Source organism: Vipera berus (assembly GCF_964194415.1).
Source record: "Vipera berus genome assembly, chromosome: 2".
Taxonomy (NCBI): Eukaryota; Metazoa; Chordata; class Lepidosauria; order Squamata; family Viperidae; genus Vipera; species Vipera berus.
Genome location: NC_138203.1, coordinates 134900102 through 134919500, shown reverse-complemented (window position 1 = coordinate 134919500; position 19399 = coordinate 134900102). Strand labels below are relative to the sequence as shown.

Here is a 19399-nt window from a genome sequence, read left to right as displayed (position 1 = left end):
TTGCATTCCACCCACGTTTTTTGTGATTCAAAGCAAAAGGCTGCCTCCTATATTGTCAGTGCAAAAACGTGTCAATGTTTGCAGCATTGACAATATCACTACGTTTGGGTTTTCTGTTTAAAAATCCATGCCTCCTCCAATCATCAAAATCTAATATGGATAGATTTTTTTATAAGTTAAGTTATAAGTTAAGTTTATAAGTTATACATGTAACTACAAACTTAATGCACACACAACCATAGAAAGACATGCAGTCTCCTTCTGTCATTTATACATTTTCTCTTTCTCTCTCTGCTGTTCCTTTCTCCAACATTTTTAATTCCCAAACTCTGTTCCCATTCTAAATCTTTTCACTTCTACTCTCCATTTTCTTATTTCACTTACTACTTTTGAACAGATGGAGTTAACAAAATTTATCTAATCTCAAACTACACTTAGCTTCTTTAAGATAGAAGAAACAGTTTTTAAAGTAAACCCAGTTCTTGGAGTACATGACGTACAGTTGAAAAACAAGTCCATTTTTAACCCCTCCTGAGTTAAAATGTACAGGTAGTCTTCGACTTACAGCCACAATTGAGCCCAAAATTTCTGTTGCTAAGCAAGGCAGTTATTAGAATAGAAATAGAATAACAACTTTGTCACTTTGAATGTACACTAATCGGCATACATTAAAATGAAATTTCATTGCATTCAGCTCTCAGAGGGTCACCACCTCCAATATACACTACATAAATATGACAAAAATAAATAAATACATACAGAATTATGCAGATACCCACATATATCATCTGACACTGAGAATCAACAGTCTAGTTCGGGTTATGTATACATGTGCATTGAGAGAAAAACGAATCTTACGAGTTTGACAGACGGATGTCATAGGGAACAAAGCTATTACAGAATCGGGTAGTCCTGCTAGAAATACTTCAAAACCTCCTCCCAGAGGGGAGCAACAGAAACAGACCGTGAAGTGGGTGTGTGGGGTCTCTAACAATGCTTTGAGCCCTAAGCACATAATGAATACCAAGGAGCATCCTGAATACCAGGGAGCGAGCTTCCTATGATCTTCTCGGCTGTCCTTACCATTCTCTGTATGGACTTTCTATCTGCTGCCACCAAACCAGACAGTGATGCAGTTTGTTAAAATTCTCTCAATCGTGCCTCTGTAAAAAGCTGCCAGGACAGAAGGAGAAAGATGTGCTCTCCTCATCTGACGCAGGAAATGCACGCTTCACTAAGGTTTTTGGGGTTTGCTCCATTTTATTACCTTTGTTGCCACAGTTGGGAAGCTACAAAAGGTGATCGACTGATCCTGGGACAGTGCAACTGTTATAAATACATCCCCGTTGCCAAGCACCTGAATGTCGATCACATGACCATGGGGCTACTGCAGCAGTCATTAAGTGTGAAGACCGGTCATTAGTCACTTTTTTCAGTGCTGCTGTAACTTCGGTCACTAAACAAATGGTTGTAAGTCAAGGACTACCTGTACTATTATATATACATTATATATATTTAAAGTTGCAGAGAATAACCTTATTAAACCTTTAAAAGTAATGCGATTTGTTTGTCAAATTACTAGTATGGTGGACACTAAGCCTTTAGAAATAATGATTCCTTTTCTACACATTTGACTCTTTATGTATCTATTATATTTTATCATTTTTCTCCCTGTTTTTTGTATTATAGCCCCTTGTATATGTAAACTATTCATCAATCTATGACTTCAGCATGAATATATTGAAATAAATGAGTTGTAAATTTGAGGGATTAAAATGTTGACACTATTAAGACAACAAAAGGAATTTTATTATCTTGTTATACACATTGCATTTTGTAGTGTTAGAAATATTCACAAATCCTTTGCGGAATTCTCCCGTCTCAGAGAAAATTAATACCATTGTAACCTGTTTCTACTGTGACTTGTTGAATGCCTAGCTGTACATTTTTGTGTTTCACTGAAAATCTCTCCCTCATTTAATCTGAGGGTGTGAAGGAAGCGAATACTCTCATTCCATTCAAAAACATGTACAGGCTATCTTGTTGCTGAATATTAGATGCTATTACAGTATAAGGCTGACTTGACACTCAAAACATAGACAAAAACCTTTCAACTTATCAAACATTCTTGAGTTGTTTTGGGGCTGTTTTCTTAGTGATTACTTACTGATTTCTTCTTTGCCTGACAGCCTCAGCAGTGCCTCATAGGATATCCCTTGGCCACCATACAATCGTCGGAGCAAGGATAGTGGCAGCTTATAGAGATTTGGGTTCATCTGTTGAAATGAAAAACCAACACGATATCAAAATTGATGTAGCAATACATAAACTAGTATTTTCCCCATTCTCAACATTCTATTTCCATCTTGATCCCATCTCTTAGGCACAACCCTTTTCAAGTATTTTCAAAGTATAATTCCTCATAATCTGTACCATGCAGGTAGCAAAATCATAGTTGAAAATGCCTACTGCAACCTCTCAGCTCTTTCTTATTTGAAGCTCAGTCCAACAAAGGGCAAAACCAAAAATTTTAAAGGCTATCTCGCTTCATTTGTTCAGCAGATTAAATATATAGTAAACTTCATTAATCCAATATGTAGTTGCTAAATAAACAACCCTATCCTCATTCCAGGAAATTACAGGATTCTTGTCTTCAGTTCAGGTTGCTGGTTGTTAACTTCAAAGTCCTACATGCCTTAGGACCAGGTTACCTGAAAGACTATCTTTTCCCAGTTGCATCTCACCAACCCACCAGAGTATGGAGGCAAGTAATGTTATGAATCCCCTCTCCTAAGGAGGTCCATCTAGCTGGCCAAGAAGGGCCTTCTCTGTGATGGCTCCCTCCCTGTAGAATATCCTCCCCACAGAGTTAAATTGGCACCCACTTCAACACTCTTTCGTAAGGCCCTAAAGCAGGGGACCCCAACCCCTGGTCCATGCACCAACACCGATCCACAGCATGTCAAAAACCGGCCTGCACAAACAAGCGAAGCCCCATTCGCTGGATGCAGGCAGCACACAAAACCCATGCCTCCTCTGGTCCGTGGAAAACCCTCTCTCCACAGAAAAAGTCCCTGGGGCCCAAAAAGTCGGGGGCCTCTGCCCTAAATGATCTGGTTTTGCCAACAGGCCTGGGGATCCCAGAGTGGGATGGAGCCCATCAAATGGCTCATTTGATTGTTGGGGAAGAGGTATTACTTTTTGTTTTTGTATTGGGCTTTTATCCTTATAAGCCACCCAGTCACTGAGAGATTGACGGCCATATAAATTTTCTTAACTAAATAGGCTTCTCTCCAGCCTATTCCCCAAAATTTTCTAACATTCAAATTTTCTGAATGTTTCTTATCCCTGAAGGAAAGGTATGAAATGATACCACCACATTTCCCATTAAGATTTATTGGTTTGATCTTGATCTTTATAAAAAGGGCTTTGTTTCCACTCCACTCCTTAAGTTTTGTCACAGCTTGTATAGCTTGTACACATTTTTATGTCTCGCTTTGATTGATCCTCAAAATAATACTACCCACAATGGATTTTGGATACCAGATGATGAATTGCATTTTGTTTGCAAATGTTCAAATCCCCAAGAAAACATGGCCTTCCCTACAGTTGAACTTCTTCAGACATGTTGAAATTTCTAATTCGTCACCACAAACTAACAAAAGGTTGGGGATGAAAGATATTTAGTGCAACACTCTTAGAAGGTACCCGTTTTGGAGAAATCGTCTTGGATTAGATGACAATTCCACTCCCCCAAAACAGCCAGAATCCCCATAGCGATAAATCACTGCTATTGTCATTCTAAAGACCTTACTGTTACCTCACATCCTGGAGAACCATGTGTTGAACTATGGGGAAAATGTTTCAGAAACAATAAGTAGCAAGAAAAGCTATGAGATTCTTCAACAGGTGTAGTGAGTCAGGAGATTGACCTTGATGGAGATATACAGAGCCATCCTAGACAAAGGTGCTAAAGCATTTTTTTAAAACTCTAGGACAAAGAGTTAACATTTAGAAGCAGTTCAGGCAGAAGCCTCCCTAATTTACTGAACAATAAGGAGGAGAATGTACAGCACAGTTAGATCTGTAATGTTCTGCTATTATAGCCAATTTCAATAAAAGTAGTTTTAGCCTTCCTGTGGAGATGATTTCCTGGTCCCTAGTAGGGTTGACGGCAAGTGCTACAAAAATCAAATTCCACATAAGTACTATGAATTGAAGATATAGCCACCATCATCATTTCTTTGCCCCAGGATAAAGATGGTCTGCTAGACATTTCCAGAGGACTTCACTTACATCCTGTATCTTTTTTAAAAAAAATATGTTTTATTAATTTTTTAACATAAACACCATAATATTTGGTAAACAGTGTGTTTACATTTAAGAAACATTCACTAACAGTTGATTTCTATAATGTTGCAGAATCAAGAGACTCAAGACCCCAGAATCAAAAGAAGTTTGTTTTATTTTGCGCAAAAGGTTCAGAGCAAAAAGCAATATCAATGTCTGAACAAGTTCTCATGAAAAAGCAAGTACATATATAGTCTTCAAAAGTAGCAAAAAACAGAAATGTAACTTATGAGCATTGATTGGTTACTTGAATTACAGACCCCATCTCCCCTTGTCGTACAGCCCCCAGCCCCCCTTGTTGCTATGCTGAATTTAGCTAAATATCTTGCAACCGTTCACTGATCGAGGTCACAGGTTCCTTGCAGAAGCACCTAAGTTTCCAGCACCATCTTTGTGGTTAGCCACAAACGAGACATATGTGGTTAGATGTAACTGAACTCTGTGCTTTGACTAAATAGGTGTGAGAGACAGATGAACTCATGGTTTGGCATTTTCCATTTCCTTGTTCTTTTCTAACTAATACACACATTTTCTTTATGCCTCATTTTTATGTCCCGCCTCAATACTCTATAATCCACATAATAACTTTACTTGATTTCCAACTTACTTCCTGTATGCTATTCTCCACCCACAGCTCTGAAAGTTTTTTTCCTCTATCCCACTTCTAGATGCTCTGTGCAAGTGAGGGACAATATGTTGATATACATGGGAGGGGTAACCTGAAATGACATGGTCCATGAGGGGAAACTGTGGGTCCCAATGATTTTGTCAGTCTTAGTGCAACTGGTAAACTACCCTTTATCTCTCTTAGAGGAAGACCAAAACCCAGGTTTCCACAGCCATTTTTTAAATTTCCAAGTGGGTTGATCACCTATCAATTGGTCAACCTAGACCAGACATGTCAAACACAAGGCCCGGGGGCCAGATCCGTCCCTGGAAGTGGTTTCATGCGGCCCACGAAGCCATCCTGGAAACAGTGAGGGAACGGCCCCCACTGCCTTGGCCCTGGCCCAGAGACCCTCCTCCTGCCAGAGACCCTCAGATCTGTCCCACTCCTGCCCAGGCCCCCATAGGCACCCTTGATGCGAACGATGTTAACCACGCCCACCCAGTAGGCCACGCCCACCCGGGCCACAACCACCCAGCCCGAGGGCAACTGCAATGCTGATGCGGCCCTCAATGAAATTGAGTTTGACACCCCTGACCTAGACAATTGACTGACTTGTCCCTGGATTAATAGGAAGTGTAACAAAGTACTTCTCTCTTGTATTTCTGGCAGAAAACTCCCTTTCCAGTAGCTGCAGCTTCCAGAAGTTTTGGCTCCTCTCTTGTTCTCCTCACCGAATATTCTGAGAACAGAACACCAATTTCCACAGCTAACCCCCCACCTTCAAACTTCGTGTGAGTGTTAAGATTCTTCATCTATCTTTGACTGTGCTTTCTGAGAAGTAGCTACCAATATACTGACAATACCAGCTAAACAAGTAATGTCTCCAAACCCTAATGAAATCTCTCCCTTCGGATGCCAATTCAATTGTAATTCCAGGTAAGAGCAGATTTTCACTTAAAAAGCTGCCAATTACCGCTCCTTATACAATATGTTAATCAGCCTAGAAGAAGAAAAGACCGCTACTTTAATTTGGTGGTGGCTGCTGTAAGTAAAGCAATTTGAGGGAGGGGACAGAGCAAACTGTATCCAAATTTCAAGAACATCCAAAAATAAGGAATTGCTTTAAGAGCGGTAAGGCTGTGGTAATTTGAGTCCTATTTTGGACTGCACAGAAGTAACAAGAAGAGATTATGATGGCAGAGGACAGAAATGGATTTCCCAGAGCTTTTTATCCTCAACGGATCTAATTCAGAAGGGATTTGACAAAAGAAGCCATTTAAGACTCCTTGCAGGCCTTGCCCCCAAAAGCAAATTAAAATGCATAAAGCCCCTTTTTAAAACTGAAATGGGAGGAAGAGGGAAATTGTACCTCATCCTCTATTGAATGTCCTCTTTTTATATGTACGAATGAATGTCCCTTTTGTATCAGATTAGATTCTGGCCCACCTACAAGATGACAGTCTCTTCTATAGATTTGGAAAGAGAAAGTTGATGTGAGTTTTATTTATTTATTTATTTATTTATGGGACTTATATGCCGCCCTATCTCCCGAAGGACTCAGGGCAGCTAACAACAATAAAAGCAACAATACAAAAGTTAAAAGAAATTAAATAAACAGCCCCAAAATAAATTAACTAAACAATTAAAAATTAAAACATTTTAAAAACCCGTCATCAGTCCAGGTCAGCCTGATGAAAAAGGAAAGTTTTAGCTTATTCTGCCAGGAACTACTGTATTCAATAAATGTATGACAGGCCTTAAATGTGGTCTGTGAATGTTTAGAAGAGAGTGGTAATCCTTGACTTACAACAGGTCTGTTTAGTGACTGTTAGAAGTTACAATGACACTGAAAAAGATAACTTAGACCATTTTTCATACATAATCATTGCAGCATCCCTAGTCATGTGATCAAAATTTGGATGCTTGGCAACTGGCATGTATTTATGATGGTTGGTGTGTTCTGGGGTCACGTGATCCCCTTCTGCAACCTTCTGGCAAGCAAAGTCAATGGGGAAGCCAGATTCACTGAACAACCATGTTACTGACTTAATAACTGCAGTGATTCACTTAACATTTGTGGCAAAAAAGTAATAAAATGGGGCAAAACTCACTTAACAACTGTCTCACTTGGTAACAGAAATTTTGGGCGCAACTGTGGTCGTAAGTCGAGGACTACCTGTAGACTGCAGAAATTTCAGAATGGACTGCACCACCAGATTTTGCAGAATGGGAAGAGGCACATTTTTAAAAACGAAATCCCCTTGCTAAAATAAATATCAAAAAAGACATCCTAGAAAAAGAGGCTCCATTTGATGAGCTAGCTCTGTAGTTTGGTAAAGTTTGGTAAAGTGACATACAGGAGAAGCATTCCAAAGATGTGTGGAAAAAGTTCAGAGGGACTCAATGGAGCCAGTAATTAAAATATAGCTATGAACTGAGGAAGTACCAAGAAAAGGCAAACTTAGATAGTCTATTACCTGGTGGCATCAACACATTTGTGTTAATACATCTCAGTTAACTTAGTTCTGGACGAACAACAAGATTAACTATCTTGTCAATGATGAACAAGATAGACACAACAACAAACCCATCATGTAAGACAGTTACATACAGGCTGTGAGAAAAAGTTTGGCACTGACGTTAAGGCATCAGGTTAGAAACTGGGAGAAGGTGAGTTCTAGTCCTGCCTTAATCACAAAGCCATCTGGGTGACCAGTCACTTTCTCTCAGCCCTAAAAAAGTGCCAATAGTAAGCTACTTCTGGAAACCCTTGCCAAGAAAACTGAAGGGACTTGTCCAGGCAGTCTCTGAGAATCAGACATAACTGAACAGAAGAAGAAAAAATACAAGTTATAAGCAACAAAAGCAATTGTTGTATCTCTTCTTATCCTATTCATACTCAAAGCTAACAGATTTACTTGCTATTCCATATTTTGTGTTTTGCACATTTGCATTCAGCCATGTCATCATTCCTTCCTGCTTAATGAAATAATCTTGCACTTTAAAATATTATTTAAATAAAAGTACATTGAAATTAAACAATATTGTAGCATAATTTTTAAAAAATCAAAAAGCCCTCTCCCAAAAAATTAGTGGTATTTTTTAAAAAATATCTGTGTGTGTGTGTGTGTGTGTGTGTGCGTGTGTAAAGGTTCCCCCACACATAGTCGTTTCCGGCTCTAGGAGCCAGTGCTCATCTCCGTTTCAAAGCCGAAGAGCCAGCGCTTGTCCGGGGACGTCTCCGTGGTCATGTGGCTGGCATGACTAGATACCAAAGGCGCAAGGAACGCTGTTACCTTCCCACCGTAGTGGTCCCTATTTTTCTACTTGCATTTTTATGTGCTTTTGAACTGCTAGGTTGGCAGAAGCTGGGACGAGTAACAGGCGCTCACTCTGCTACGCGGCACTTGGGATTTGACCCGCCAAACTGCCGACCTTATCGACAAGCTCAGCGTCCTAACTCACTGAGCCACTGCGTCCCTCTTTCAAATACAATACAGGCAGCCAATTACTAGAGTTGAGAGTATTTACTGCAAGAGGATGGAAGGATGATTGAGAATACGTATGATGATGAGGGCTGTTATTATTTAAAAACTTAAAGTGGTCCTCACAAGAGGAAGCTATCATCAGGGTGCATGGTTTTGTGTGCTACCTGCATCCCAAGGATGCTTGTTTGCCCAGCTCGTCCCTGGTCTGTGTTTGTGTGTGTTTGTGTGTGTGTGTGTGTGTGTGTATACTATTTCTTAGCTTGAAATTAGCTATTGTGCTAATTTCTCCCAGTACTATTTCCTACAGCTTTAAGTACCATTGATCCAAAGATGTTTCTGCTTCCTCAAGAATTCCTACTCAACATCCTGAACAAATACCTTAAATTTGGGGGGAAATGCCAAAATCAGCCCCAAACTGGCAATTTCAGACACTGGGGGGGGGAGAGATTTGGGGGTGTTGGATAATGTAATCTTGTGATTCACTTAACTCCTGCTTAACAACCACGGCAACCATGGCAAAAAAAAAGTTGTAAAATTGGGCACAACTCACTTAACAACTGCCTTGCTTAGCGACAGAAATTCCATTCCCAACTGTGATCATAGGTCAAGGAATATAGGTATGCCTTTCTCCATTTGCAGACAAGTTCTATAGTCCCTCTGAGACATCCTCCCTAAATATGCCAGTACGATTTTATACATAGATTTAAAGCAGAGGGAGCACAGGAAGGTGTGTGTGGGGTGTGTGTGTGTGTGTGGCTGTGTGTTTTCGTTAGCAAACTGCCACACCATATATTCAATAACATTTCAGTTTGCCTCACCTTTGTTTGGACTCCGCTGGGCATCTGTTGCTCCAGAGACTCAATACAGTAACCACGACGTAGCTTTGCCACTAGTAAGGACAGCAGCACTGTCAGCACAAGGGAAGACTTCATTGTGGATTGTTGTTGTTTTTCCCTGAGGGAGAAAAAGCTTGGAAAGGGGGAAAAAACATAATTAAGGGGTGCAGGGGAATTCAGAAATAGATAGCGTGGGTGGGTGGGTGGGTGGGGAAGTCAGCATAGGAAAGAAAACTGTCAGGTGCAAAGAAATATAAACCATTCCATCTTTTGTGATGGTATAAAATGAAGCTATTATTTTCATTTTTAGGAAATTCATCTTCTATTATTAGATTTCAACTACAGAACAGAACTTACTTTCTGAAAATAGGAAAGCAAATTCTAAGTATTAAGAAAATGTACTTCCATTCTGTATTTGGTGAACATGTTCATTAAATGTACATCAGTGAACACAAATATTTTTAAAAGTGAATATTCTGGGGTTTACACTTACCTTTCAGTACTTCTATAAATGCAGCAAATTAAAATAAATGTTTTTGCTTTTTCTTCTAAGTTCAAGGTTTGGTTTTATTTTGGTTGTTTTAGTTCCACTCTTCATTTTTAATCAGCTATATTCATCTAAAGATGACTTCTTTTTCTTTATTTATAAATTAATTTAAGTAGTTCTAGTCAGTGCTTATTCTGGATCGTATCGTGTGACACACGACCCAGAAGGAAAATTGCCATTTCAAAAAAGTCTTTGATGTTTAAGTTCAATATTTCAAAACCTGGGATAATTATGCCATTAAAATCCCCATAAATAATTAAGTCTACATTTCTAGGTACACATATCAATGACCCAGGTTATCCCAATTTACCTGTTGTCTGTGTAGCATATAAATACTAACACATACCTTAACATTCTCCTGATTTCAGCCTTAGTATTTGAATTTCATCTTTATAATAATTTCCAGAATTCATTTCTTCTATTTTCATGTCAAGATAAACTAACATTAGACTCATTAGACTCCCTTTAGCAGAATATTTTGCCTTATTCTCTTGCAAAGACTCCTGCTATTGTGCTGCAATATGATATCTGATAGTCTCTGGTCCCTTTTAAAAAAAATATTTGCATCATCCTCTAGCCATTTCATATATTTTATTACATTTGAGTTTTAAAACTGAATATCTTTGTAAACATAATTATTTTTAACCCCAGGGATATTTGGTGTAAACTTGCATGTTGCATCCTATGCTTCCTTAAAGGACCTCAAGTTCGACTCTATTTCTGATTGCTTTGTATTGTGCACTTCTGCAGTATCTTGTAAACTCTTACACTTTTTATCTTCATTGCCTTATCCATCTGAACTGGCAATGGATTTTGTGGTGCTCTGTGAATCACTGGTTGTTCTAGATTATGTCCATTTATATAACTTCCTTCATGATCATTAACCGTGTTTACTGTATATTGCTTTGCCAGAGCTCTTTCTTTTGATCACACGTTATTGGGAGATTTACTTCTGCATTAATTAGGCTTTTCACCAGCTGTGTTTTTCCACTATCCCTAGCTGGGTTATGTTCAATATCCTCTACTTGTGGTCTCAGATCTTTGTATTTCCTACATTAATTCCAGTTGTTTTTATAAATTTCACTGTTTAATTTTGGAAGTTTCTTCTTAACCCTAACAAAAATGTACAGTATTTAACATACCCTTTTTCTTCATCACCTAAAATAGCTATTGCTGTAGTTTCTGAAGTTATGATATTATTATTATGATAATAATAATAGTAGTAGTAGTAATCAGGGCTTTTTTTTCTCATAGAACGCTCAGAACGGAGTTCCGGCACCTTTTTTGGATGGAACCTTGTAGGGTAGGCAAAGTGGGTTGTATGACATGTGTGAGTTCCAGCACCTTTTTCTTTTACAAAAAAAGCACTGGTAGTAATAGTAGTAGTAGTAGTAGTAGTAGTAGTAGTAGTAGTAGTAATTGGCCCCAGTGAGGCACTACCTTGATGTGGTTGTGGGGCTTGTGTACTCTGAGGAAGATGAGAGCTATGCCAGAGGTTCAACCATACTGGACAGATCTCATCAGAGGAGTCAGACAAAGAGTGTCTCTCCCATAAAAAATATGGTGAGACATAAATTTCAGAATGCCATACCGGCTCGGATGTCGCCCTGGTTAACAAGGTCCATGCTAGACGTTGGAGTCCCTGGATATCTAGTGAAAAATGGGTTACAGGACTGTTGGCTAAGCAACCAGGGCCAGCAGCTGCAGAACTACTGGAAGAAAAAGTGTTTACCTGTCGCAAATAAACAGTGATTAAAAACAAAGAAATAATGATCTGTTATTACAGATCAAGTCCAACAAGAAGAGGATATCTAAAACAAATGCACCAGTTCTGGACCATTGGCCATTAGTCAATTGCAAAAGGCGGTCTTACTAAGAACTGCTTCCATCCTGTGACAATATCTGTAATACCATAAAACATCCACATCTGCCTAGCCCAGGTCCTTGGTAAGGACTCGATAGGTAAACAAAAATGCCAAATCCAGTCTGAACATCTGGCTGACTGTGTGATGATCAATAATAATTGCAGTAAAAAAGGAATTATTTAATTAATACAACAATTAGTTGTTAGGGGAAGGCAAAAATATGGGACAATAAAACTGTCTAGTGTAGGGTTAGTGTCCCTTAAAATCTAATGAACATAAACTGTATCTGCAAGGCCCTCATATCTGGAAATTATTGGTGCAATCAAAGCAAACCTTGAGGCATTATAGAAGTATCATATGAGAACATGGGCAAGAGTATCTACCTTCTTAGAACTATAGGGGCAAAATCTCTGTGAATAAAGGGTCCTGTGAAATCTTCCCTCTAGTAAGTCTGATGAGAGAGCATCAAAATGGGCTCTAGAAAAGGACCATCTATATTTGCTTAGTGTTAAATTGTGCAAGTATCCCACAATGGAGGGCTTGTGACTGCCTAATAATTGGCGATAGGTTTGGGGCACTGTTGATATCATTTTGTTCTCTCTTTTTACTATTGATTTGATCTTCTCCAAGGTTAATTGGGCTAAATACTCAGGAGAATGGCCAAGACTGTAGATTTTTCCACTATGCAAGTATGGTGCCAATGGGATTGATAATTGTTTAACAGCAGCAAAAGCATCAGCCCTGTAGGCTCAAACGTGATTCTGAGATATAATTCCTAATCCAGGCCTGAGCCTTAATACAGGCACGTTAGTTTCAAGCCTTGCTACTGCATTGGGGATGCATTTTGTGGTGTCAAACAAGGTCCTGAGAAAATTTAACTGAATTGCTTCCTAAGTCTTCAGGTTTATGTATGACCCTATTTGTATGACATATAACAGCTGGGCAATTTAACTGCTGCTGGGATATAATTTGCCCCTTGTTGCCCATGAAATTTAATTATTGCTTGTGAACTCTTTGGGGCAATAAAAAAAAGATATAATTTACCTGGGCTGTTAATTTTCTCAAAGTCTGAAATATTATGCCCAATACTTAAAAGCTTTTGACCTGTTCCAGTTCATGGGAATCAATTGTCCATTTATACTTTTGTCTTTTGTTAGAAAAGACTAGCACTTTAGATTTATCATAATCAATTATTAATTGATCCTCATTACAGTAGGTTGCCAGGGTTGTCAGTGCCCACTTCATGCCTACAAAAGACAAGGAGAAGAGAACTACAAAAGACAAGGAGAAGAGAAGGGTGCCGCCGATCAAAGAATGCCGATTGGTGACCCCCAGGGGGAGAGCGTTCTCTGTGGGCGCGCCAGACCTTTGGAACAGCTTACCGGTTGAGCTCCGGACGGCCCCCGACCTTCGCTCCTTCCGGCGCGATCTTAAAACATTCTTTTTTGAACAAGCTGGCCTGGTCTGACGGGATGGGGTTGGGTTTTTAAAATTAGTTTTTAACTTAATATGTATTGATTTTATGGGCATGATGTTTAATTGGTTTTTAATGGTTTTTTAATTTTTGTATCTGATTTTTATTGTGTATTGCCCTGTTCACCGCCCTGAGTCCTTCGGGAGAAGGGCGGTATAGAAATCAAATTATTAAATTAAATTATTAAATTAAACTGCATCAACAACATAAAGTAAAATCGGGAGATGTGTGTTAGCTACTTTTGGAGCGGGGGTGTCCACGTTGTTAAAAAGCAACAGTGCAAGGATTCATCCTTGTTTCACCGCCTTGACAGACTCGATAAAGTCGGAAAGGTCCCCTTCCCAGTTGCATCTTACTCAAAGCCCAGTTTTATCGTATAATTTATGAACTGTGAGCAGGAGGTTTTTTTTTATCTGTGGAGGATCTGCTCAGGATGTCCCAAAGTCTTACCCTTGAGATGCTGTCAAAAGCTACCTTGATATCAATAAGGAGCCCAGTAGTGCTGCTTTGGCAGCAATGCAAGATTGATCAAACAATTTCTTCAGCCTTCATGAACAGATGGCCTTTTGCCTTTATTATAAAAGATTGGAGCTTAACTGTGGGATTGTGATATGCATCAACATTCTACTATCAGGTGAGCTCGTTGGGTCTGGGTATGCCCCTAAGTTGCAGAGGGTTGGAGAATACATTATTCCTTCCTTTGATTGAAACCATTGGGCTATCATATCACTGTTAACCTTAACTAACTTAATCTTAATAATTCATTAGAATTTCCAATAGTTAAGCCTGGGGTCATTTGAATCCTCACTCTCCGTATCTCCCAACATAGTTCAGTTCCTCTCTAAGGGAGTGTCATTTCTTGTCAACATGTAAAATTGTTGATTCATGAGGGCAAATTCTTAGGATAGGTTTACTCCAGTTCAACCAGCAAAGCTTAAACATACAGTGAGGCGCTAATGACAGTCATGCAACAACTTCATTATAGAGCCTTCCTTTGGGGGAATTGAGCCATTGTCGAAAGAAGAGTTAGGTGGAGAGGGGAAAAAATCTGTGATCTTGGCTTGGCTTCCCCCTTCTTCATAATCTTCTGCTACTCCAGTCTATGGCTCTAGCTCAGGGGTCCCCAACCCCCAGTCCATGGACTGCTACCGGGCCGCAGCATGCCAGTAACCAAGCTGGGCAAACAAGCATTCTTGGGATGCAGGCAGCACACAAAACCATGCCCCCTGATGATAGCTTCCTCTTGTGAGGACCACTTTAAGTTTTTAAATAATAATAACAGCCCTCATCATCATATTCTCAATCATCCTTCCATCCTCTTGCAGTAAATACTCTCAACTCTAGTAATTGGCTGCCTGTATTGTATTTGAAAGAGGGACGCAGTGGCTCAGTGAGTTAGGACGCTGAACTTGTCGATCAGGTCAGCAGTTTGGCAGGTCAAATCCCGAGTGCCGCGTAGCAGAGTGAGTGCCTGTTACTCGTCCCAGCTTCTGCCAACCTAGCAGTTCAAAAGCACATAAAAATGCAAGTAGAAAAATAGGGACCACAATGATGGGAAGGTAACAGTGTTCCATGCACCTTTAGCTCATGCCGGCCACATGACCACGGAGACGTCCTCGGACAAGCACTGGCTCTTCAGCTTTGAAACAGAGATGAGCACTGGCCCCTAGAGTTGGAAACGACTAGCACGCATGTGCAGGGGAACCTTTACCTTTACCTTTATTGTATTTGAAAAAGCTAAAGTAAGTTTTGTGAGAGAAAATGCTTGGAATTCTACCTTTAGTTCACCTTTTTTATTGGCATACATCACTTAGCTTGTCACAGTCAAACCACAGTTTAATGCTATGTGCTGCAATTAAAAAAAATCCTGCCCAATGTTTATGGTATAACATTTTAAATTATCAGATTTTGTGCAGCCTCCTGTATAGAAGTCCTCTTTCTTTGTTCTGTCTGATGATGGGCACTTAAGTCTTCTATATAAAGATTATCATATTGATTTTCAACACTGGGAACATATGGAAAGATGATACAAGCAATTTCTTATAAAGAGTTAATTCTTTCACAATCAACAAAACTTACAACAGGGTTGATGAGATCACTCAATGACTTCCAAGCTACAGTTCTGTTCAATGGGCTTTAAGCAGCTAATTACATGTCTGCAATATTTCTGTATTTTAGTTCATTGTGCAATGATAGAATTCCTTTGTATTTTTAATATAATATACTGCTCAAGACTGATCATCAAGACTGCTACTATGGTTCATTTCCCTTTAATTATAATCTTCTTAGCTTATCCTTTTTTTACTCTTGCTTCTTTTATGCACACTTATATCACCCTGAAATTTTAACTTACACTAATTAATTTTTGTATTCAGCTATGCAATATTTTAAACTAATGGCATGATATTCATACAATTTTAATCCTTATAAACTTTGTACTCTAACTTTATAATCAAGATTACTGCTAGTTTATATTCATGGAAACATAAACCTTTTCATTGCTTTTAATATATTGATGTTATGTTCATTCACAGATATGGATGTGTCTTTAATAATATCTCCTGAATATAATCCAGATATCCTTATGATACAGATATATTTCAGTATTTTTCCAGTTTTAATAAATGCACATAATAAATACATTCTAGCAAGTTATATGTTTGGTGTGGGCTCCTAAGAAACTATTAGGGTTGGATTATAAGCTTTAGGAGAGCAGGGAATAAATACAAACAAATTTTCACACAGAGTATCACCAACTTTCCCATATAGAATGTATGGATTCTACGACTACACACTTCAGATTCATCTGATGTATTCTGCAGAAAAAAAATCTGTCATTCTTTCGAGCTTTTTAACTATTCACTGTAAAGTTGTGTTTTACAACTCTTTTAATTCCATAGTTAGCTTTTTAAAGTGTTTCTTCGGTATTTGCATTAAATCTTCACTTTTCAAATTGTATTTAAATTTCTCAGGAGTTTTAATCCCTTTACATGTTTTACATATGAATAGTAAGTACTTTTGAATTCTAACAAAAGGAAAGCTCGTAGGCTGGATGAATAAACTAAGGATCACATTTATAACCTCCAATTCTAATTTAAAATAATATATGCATGACTTTTCTTAATATGCATGTAAACTTTATGTCTATGTGATTTGTACAGTATGCATACAAATAATATATAGCAAAGGCTCATGAAAGTTTCTTATATTTAGGCAAAACACCTGTATTTTAAGTTTTGTAATTCTGTGAAGAATACATTTAGACAGAAACGCATTTGCTTATATTAAGACCATATAAAACAAATGCGCTATTAGATTTTTCATTCATCTACTTTACCACATCTAAATTTTTGGTTTTTCATTTTTGCAATGCAATATTTAACTGCACCTCACTCATACATTCAAATCAAAACCTGATCAGCCATCCACCACCGTTCATGCAATATACGTAACAATCTTTGAGCAGTCAGCAGTCCTTATTCCCGCCTATGAAATGATTTCTTCACAGGAGAAATCCAAGTAGTCAGGCAGGACCAGATTAGCAATTAAAATAGACTACTTGGGGCTCTTTGTTTTATTAACTTTTTATTTATTTTTTCTGTGCTACTTTTGGTTTATGTGAAAAACTTAGTTTGTGCATTCAAAGTCTTCAGAGGTGAAGCAGCCTTTAGTATCCTAGGATGGTGTTTGCCTTATCAAAGTAGCTACTGTCTTTCTTACTCCACAAATATGAAGGCAATCAACACATGCATGTAAACACTTGTGTTATACACATGCCGGTTCTCAAGATGCCAGGCCTTCTTCAGCCTTCTGTGGGATGCATACTCAGAATCCTTGCAAATGATATAAAATGTATACCTTAATACCTTGTGTACCTTTTTTTTGTGGACTCAGCATGACTAAATCCTAAGTAGAGTCAGGAAGGGACTGGCCAGGAAGAAGCAAGCATCTCTCTGCTCACTGCCACTCTAACTAAATGTTTGTCTCTTGCTCTACAAAGCAGAGGGGCAATTGCTACCAACCTTACTCTGGCCCAAACTATCAGACCAGGTGCAATAGGCCATTATTGACCATTACATGAAAATTTGTAACATTTTAGATCTGGAATAGATTTTTTTCAGTTCATTTGGTACAGTCCAGGGACAAGGGAAAAATTATTAAACCCTTAACAGATTACCATTCTGACATTGCTTCAGCATTTTCAAGCAAAGGAGAATTCCTTTGGAGGCAATTTGTCCACTGTTGAATAATCTGTATTGTTAAGGAATTTCTCCACATATTCAGCAAAGTCTGTTTTCCTATATTTCAATCCTGCAATGTCTTATGCACTGCAGCAATTCAAATAGTTTAATCATGTTACCATATCATAACTCCATGCATCTCCTTTGTTGGGGTGCATAAGAGCTCTCCGCATCAGACACTTTCTCTTCCCATCCCGACCCTGGATTCTATACATATATATTTATCTTCTATTATCAATTCAAAACAACTAACTGACATTCTCTACTCTGGCTATCTGCTGTTCTCCTGTTTAGATATCCATTGCCTTGCTGTCTGACAGTTAGGAACTGTAGTCCAGCATCTATAATGGGAAAGTGGTATCCATGCTCCCCCTTAAATGCAAATTAGCATGCTTATATATACTTTTAATCATTAAAGACATAAGAACAGTCTGAATTTGGGGCATTTTGTCAGAGTGGCCAACCAGACGCCCCTAATGTTAAGTTTACAGTTAAGTAGGCAAGACACAGAGACAGCTCTTCCAGCTGTTATTCCCTTGCAGCTGATATCTAGCCCCAGACCCACAGGTAATGTTGAATTTTCATGAATTTATCCAATCCCTTTTTAAACCACACAAGTCAGTGGCCGCGGCAACAAATTCCCCAAGTTATTGATGGCTTGTGAAGAAGTGCTTTCTTGAGTCTCTTCTAAACCACCTTCCCCCCCCCTCGTCATTCACTTTTCATTAGTATCGGTGATGGATGATGCGACAGTATCATAAACAAAATGCACCTGTGGACCATTGTCAAAGACCTCTTACAGATCGGAAAGGCAGGAAGAATGCCAGCCAGGCAAGACTCCCCCCGCAATGAAAACGCCACCACCATCCTCCCAATAAAGTTAGACGAAACTTTCGCCATGTCCCTCCGCTCCCCGCTCTGTTTGCTCTTGCCCCCAAATCACTAGTTTTTCCACACTGCCGTCAAAATCCTACCCGGCCACTTGATGAAGAAGGAGGGCAAGCGGGCTAAGCAGCCTCGGCGGGCCGCCTCCGTGCCAGCGGCGAGAACTGCTTTGCCGAGATGGGCAGAGAAGAGGCTCTTTCCGCAGCTTCTGGCTCCCGGGCGAAGAGTTTGGCGTCCCTCGTGCGCAGCGGCAGCAGCAGCAGCAGCAGCAGCAGCAGCAACCGCGCTGGAGGCAAAGCCCAAAGTCGACGACGAGAGTTCCTCGCCGCCTGTTCCCGCCACTTTAATAAAGGGCGGGCTGCGGTGGATTGGAGAGCGCCGATAGGGGGTGGAGGAGAAAGGGAGGAAGGGCCCACGGAAAGCGACCTCTTCTCGCGCAGTACGCCCACGCGGACCGTTGCACAAGTTTCTCCGCTGGTTCGCCACGCTCACATATAGATAACAACACACAACAAATCTCACACGTCATCATACCTACCAGATAACGATGCACACATGCGTACCCCACCTCTCGTGATGTGCTACCTCCACAATACCTTCACAGTCTCCCCTATGCCCATCCATTGGCTGGACGTCCGCCTTTGCAGGAAAATGGTCGTGTAGCCCTTCACCTGCCAAGCCTATTCTTACTTAATCCCCCTGGGTTTCAGACATATTTAGGTCCACATGTGCACAGATCATTTTGGAGTTCATATCTCACCACAGGCTTTTGAAATTGCCCATATCCAGGATGTCAGTAATACACAGCAGTGGAAGCAGAATTTTTCTCTAAATAACTTGTCTGAAGGCTTCCTCCAGTTAAGTTCTCCTCCGTGGAAGTTGCCTTTGGATACACAATCTAGCAGAAAATATAAAACATTGGCCTACCTACAGCATTATCTCTTTCCTGTCGGCATAATTTACAATCATTAAGAACAGCAGCTGAACTTACAGTGAAGTATCACTGTGATCACCAGAAGATGGACCCAGTCCCATCCACAGGATGCCTAAACAATGCATATATATGTGTGTGTGTGTGTGTGTGTGTGTATGTATATGTATAT

General features: G+C 39.5%; 1 protein-coding gene across 5 annotated transcripts in view; it reads right to left on the bottom strand.

The window, feature by feature from the left end:
- TAC3 (tachykinin precursor 3) overlaps positions 1 to 18632 on the bottom strand; it is a 29002-nt gene extending 10370 nt beyond the window's left edge. For 3 of the 5 annotated variants that reach the window (XM_081315790.1, XM_081315789.1, XM_081315791.1), the window contains exons 1-3: positions 18386 to 18518; positions 9267 to 9417; positions 2168 to 2276 (exon numbers count right to left, since the gene is read on the bottom strand). In XM_081315790.1, the coding sequence (XP_081171916.1) occupies positions 2168 to 2276; positions 9267 to 9380 (223 nt within the window). In that variant the 5' untranslated portion in view covers positions 9381 to 9417; positions 18386 to 18518. Of the gene's footprint in view, positions 1 to 2167; positions 2277 to 9266; positions 9418 to 18385 lie in introns of all 5 variants that reach the window. The other 2 variants (XM_081315792.1, XM_081315793.1) reach the window with 1 other exon arrangement.
- Positions 18633 to 19399: the final 767 nt, after the last annotated feature.